General features: G+C 62.4%; 1 protein-coding gene across 1 annotated transcript; it reads right to left on the reverse strand.

Moving 5' to 3' along the window:
• Positions 1 to 1,463, reverse strand: ABHD16B (abhydrolase domain containing 16B). Its single transcript, XM_032387788.1, has one exon. The coding sequence runs from the start codon at positions 1,411 to 1,413 to the stop codon at positions 1 to 3; it is 1,413 nt and encodes a 470-aa protein (XP_032243679.1). The 5' UTR covers positions 1,414 to 1,463.
• Positions 1,464 to 4,418: the final 2,955 nt, after the last annotated feature.

Below are 4,418 nucleotides of genomic sequence, written 5' to 3' on the forward strand. Positions count from 1 at the left end.
CTACAGCCTCCAGGGCAACTGGAAGTCCTCTGGTTCCAGCGGACTGCAGTGAGTCGCCTCCAGATTCTTGAGGTGCTTGCGCGCCAGGAACAGTGCGAGCTGCCGGCGCCGCCGCGGGCTCAGGCCCTGGCCCACCAGCCAGGGGAAGGAGAGCCCATGGGGCCCCCAGGCGTCCTCGTCCTCCCGCTCGTGCTCACAGCGCGCGCCGTAGGAGCGCAGCAGCGCCAGGCACCACTGGTCGTCCACGCGGTAGCGCGCATAGAAGGCGGCCTCCTGCGCCAGGCTGCCCGCGCGTAGCCAGCGCGTCACGACCGCGAGGCCTTCCCGCGCCATGACGACCGGGTAGCGGTGCTGCAGCAGACGCAGGAGCAGCTCGTTGCCGCGGTTGCCCTCCACGTCGCCGGACGGCAGGGGGCGCAGGTGGCCCGAGGTGCTGACCACGTCGTCCTGCGTGCGCCGTAGCAGCAGCACGGGGCCTGGGTAGCGGCACAGCTGCTCGGCCACATTGAGGTTGAAGTGCTCGCGCACGGTGCGCACCACGAGTCCCTTCCAGCTGTGGGGCATGACCTTCAGGGCCAGCGGCACGAGGTCGTCGAAGGTGGCGTCGAGCACCAGCGCACCCAGCTCCGGGTAGGTCATGGTGGCCCAGGTGGCCGTGAAGCCCCCGACGGACCAGCCATAGACCACCACGTGCGCGGGCGGGAAGCGAAGGCGGTGCAGCGCGTACTTGACCACCACGTCCACCGCGTTGGCGTCATGCTGCGGGAACGGCGCGCCCGTGCTGGCCCCGAAGCCCGGGTGGTTCCAGCCCAGCACCGAGTAGCCAGCCTCCAGCGGCGCCGACAGGCAGCCCATCTCATAGAAGCCGGCGTTGCCTTCGCAGCAGATGACGAGGCGCAGGCCTCGGCCTTGGCTGCCCGGGTGCTGGCGGCGGTCCATGAACATAGTGTCGATCTCATTGCCGTCACAGGCCACCAGCTTGGCGCGCCGGCCGCGGTAGCGCTCCACCAGGCGCTCTTGGCCCTGCTGCAGCAGCGGCAGTAGCGCGCGAGTCATCAGGAACATGGAGCCGGGGTACACGAGCCAGCGGCCCAGCGAGTGGGCCAGGGCGTAGCTGGCGAGCTGGCCCGGCAGCTCGCGGATCTGCTGCAGGAGGCACTGCGCCTGGCTGCGCGCCCCGCGCGGCGGTCGCCCCGGCGCGTCCCCGCCCAGCGCCGCGCCCCGCAGCAGCCACACGCCCGCCGCGGCCGCCGCGCACGTCAGCGCGCGGTGCCCGCTGCCACCCCCGCCGGCGGCGCGCACGTCGTCCCAGCGGAAGTCCACAGGCCAGCCGCGGAAGTTGTAGGCGTAGTTGGCGGTCAGGTAGATCTTGAACACGTGCACCAGCGCCTTCACGAAGCAGACGACACACATGGGCGTCGAGGCTACGGGGCGCTCCGCCTGAGCTGTAACGCCCAGTCGCCAGGCCGGGGTGGCGGCGGGTGGCCCAGGCCCGGGCCCGGCCCCGCGGACGCCTGCAGGGGGGAGCGCTGCGCAGAGCTGTCTTGGGACATGCCTCTTCAGGGCTTGGCCCTAACGGCCTTTGTGACCTGGGCCTTCCAGGGTCCAGAGGAGGCGGCATGTGCCCGGCGCGGGCTGGCTTTGTGAGTCATTGTTGCTGGGGAAAGAGGCAACACCCTGTGGTGGGCGCACAAAGGGTTCCCAGGCGTGGTGGCCCTCAAGTTCTGCCCCGCCCCCAGGACTCAAGCCTTGGGACCCCGCGGCAGCCACACCCTCCCCAGACCGTCCTCTGCCTGCACCCTCCCCGGGGCCCTACTTCATCTGCCTTCCATCACACCTGACCAGCGTCCAGTGCCCCCCACCCCCCTTAACTGAAGGTGGACAGACAGGCTGGAAAATCTACTGCCTTAACCTCTTCCTGGTCAGAAACCAGGGTCTCACTGGTTAAAACAAAGGGCTTCCCATGGCCCTGAACTAAGCTTGCTGGGGAGCGCTTTCCTACTTTGTGAGGTACCCACATGGGTGGGAAAGGGAGTCAGGGGCAGGAAGAAGCAACTGTGGGGATCAGGCTCTGAGTCTGCAAAGACACAGAAGTCTCCTGAAGAAGGCTGGGGTAGCGGTTCCCTGCCCAGGCCCGTGCTAGGTGGCTGTGCCCCCAGACCTCCCAGTGCAAGGTGGGGCAGCCCGGAAAATCCAATATGCTTTATCACCCTAGGGGAGAAACTGAGTCTGGCCCATGGGGTGTTGTTGGAGCAGTGAGGCACTGCGTGCTCATGACCTTGCCTCCTCCCCCCACCACCTTCCTTCCCAGGAGAGGGGTGAGCTTGGGCTGGAAAGCCCCCACCTGTTCTGGATCCTCTTTCCACTGGTGCCAGCAGAGGGAGTGACCTCCAGGTAGGTCCTGCCTGGCCAGCGTTCCTCATTTTCAGCCCCTGGCCAAGCCTTCTTCCCCACTCCTCACTCAAACCACCCCGCAAGCTGTACCTTCCTCTTTTCCGGAGGGCTTTGGTAGGTTCCCCTTTTTCTCCTGTACTGGAGAGGGCCAGCCCATCTGAGGGCAAAGGGAGCAGGGTTAGGGCCAGGGAAGAGCCAGACTCTGAGGGCTCATTCAACAGTTGCCTGGAACTGAAACGGCGAATTTAACAAACCTAGCCAGACCCTTGGAGCCCGGGAGCCAGACCTGCCTCAGAGACCCAGAGCGTTCTGGGAAGGGGGCTCCAGGCTCCTGCAAGCCGCCTCTGCTCTCCAGCTCTGTGTATCTGCGTCCACTGCCAGCCCAGTCAGCCCCCACCAGGTTTGGGAAGCAGAGCTGGAGACTATTGGGGTTCTTAGGGGTTGGGAAGCAGGAGGAGTCAATTGAGTGAGTGAGTGAGTGAATTGGGAGAGCTGAATATCCCTCCCACCAGGGTCTCCAGATAAAATACAGAATGCTACCAAATTTGAGTTTCAGATAAACAATAAATACTTTTTGTGTATAAGTGTGTCCTAGATGCTGCAAGGATCAAACTTACATTAAAAAAATTATTTATCTGAAATTCAACTCTAACTGGATATCCTGTTTTTAGGTTTGTTTGTTATTTTTTGCTAAACCTGACAGTGCTACCCCTGCAACCCCTTCCCCCAGCGAGCTGAGATCCAGATTTTCCTGATTATCCAGCTCATATCCCGGGTTGGGCTGCTCTTCTCAATGGTCAGGTCCTGAGGACCAAGAGGATGTCTCAGGTCCACTGGTGCACCTGGACAATGGTCCCCTCTTGTTCCCTCTACCCTGCAACCACCTCACCTCTTCCTTGGGTCCGCAGGGGCAGTGGGGAGACTGCCCCAGGAGGGAGCCCGCAGGGCCTGGGGTCAAGGGATGGGCATAGCTGTTGCCCATGGGGATTAGTGGTCCTGGTCCTCCTGAAATGTGCCCCCTGGCCCTGTGGTTAGGAGTGGCAGTGAAGAACTTGGGGGAGAGTAGGGGCATTTACTCTCCCAGGAACCTCTTTCATAAACTCAGAAGCTGTTTACCCTAGCTGGGGTTGGGGTGTGCAGACACAGAGGCTCCAGATTCATTTTGTGAGACCACAGGAGTGACCTCCAACAGCAGAACAGAGGCCCTTGTGTCCTCAGCCTGAATCCAGGCAAACACAGGGGTCTCCTGGAAGATTGTCCTCAAAGTATGTTAGACATGCCACGTTTTGTTTTGATTCCCCAGGGGAAAAAATGGGGCTTGGAGGAGCCCATCCTCCTGGGGACAGTCTCTCAGCTTGGTGAGTTCTGAGATTTGTATTTGGAAATAGACCTTCCTTCAGTCAGGCCCACCTGCCCTTGCCTCCCCCTAGAAGAGCAGGAAGCTTGGAGGAGGAGGTGGCTGTGGTGGAGGGGAGCATAGACCAGCTTCTGAGGAGCAAAGATCGGCAGGCTGGAGCTGCTGGCCCCTGGGGGCCCTTACCCTGTGTCTGGCCTGGCTCCTGACCCCACCAGCCCTGCCCCCCAGCCCATGGGAGCCCAAGTGCCCCTGAACCACCAGCCCTGTTGAGACAGGAAAGCATGTGACAGGAAGGGAGACCACCTCCTGCTGTCCTCTCTCCAGAAGAGCTCCCCCAGACTGGACCAGCTGCGGCAGCAATGACCTCTTGTGCCCCCCCATCTGCTCAGGGAAGGTGGGGCTGTGATCCCAATTATCAGGTCTCAGTTTGAGGAGGCAACCCCCCTCAACCCCCAGTGTCTTCCAGGCAGACATCTGAGCATACACCCCACCCCCACAGAGCCTGCTGGGCTCTGTGACCTCTGGCCTTCACCCCACAGGGCTTCCACCCTCCCCCACTGAGGCAATGCTCCCTCCTGGCCAGTTCTGCTCTGCGTCCCTGGAGGCCCTGATTTATGCTGCTGCAGGAGCAGACAGAGCCAACCTTGGAGAAAGAATGGAGGGAGAG

Source organism: Phoca vitulina, unplaced genomic scaffold (assembly GCF_004348235.1).
Source record: "Phoca vitulina isolate PV1807 unplaced genomic scaffold, GSC_HSeal_1.0 scaffold50, whole genome shotgun sequence".
NCBI classification, from domain to species: Eukaryota; Metazoa; Chordata; class Mammalia; order Carnivora; family Phocidae; genus Phoca; species Phoca vitulina.

Bases quoted from the DNA above. Each gene is read 5' to 3' on its own strand.
- ABHD16B (XM_032387788.1), bottom strand. From the start codon at position 1,413: ATGTGTGTCGTCTGCTTCGTGAAGGCGCTGGTGCACGTGTTCAAGATC.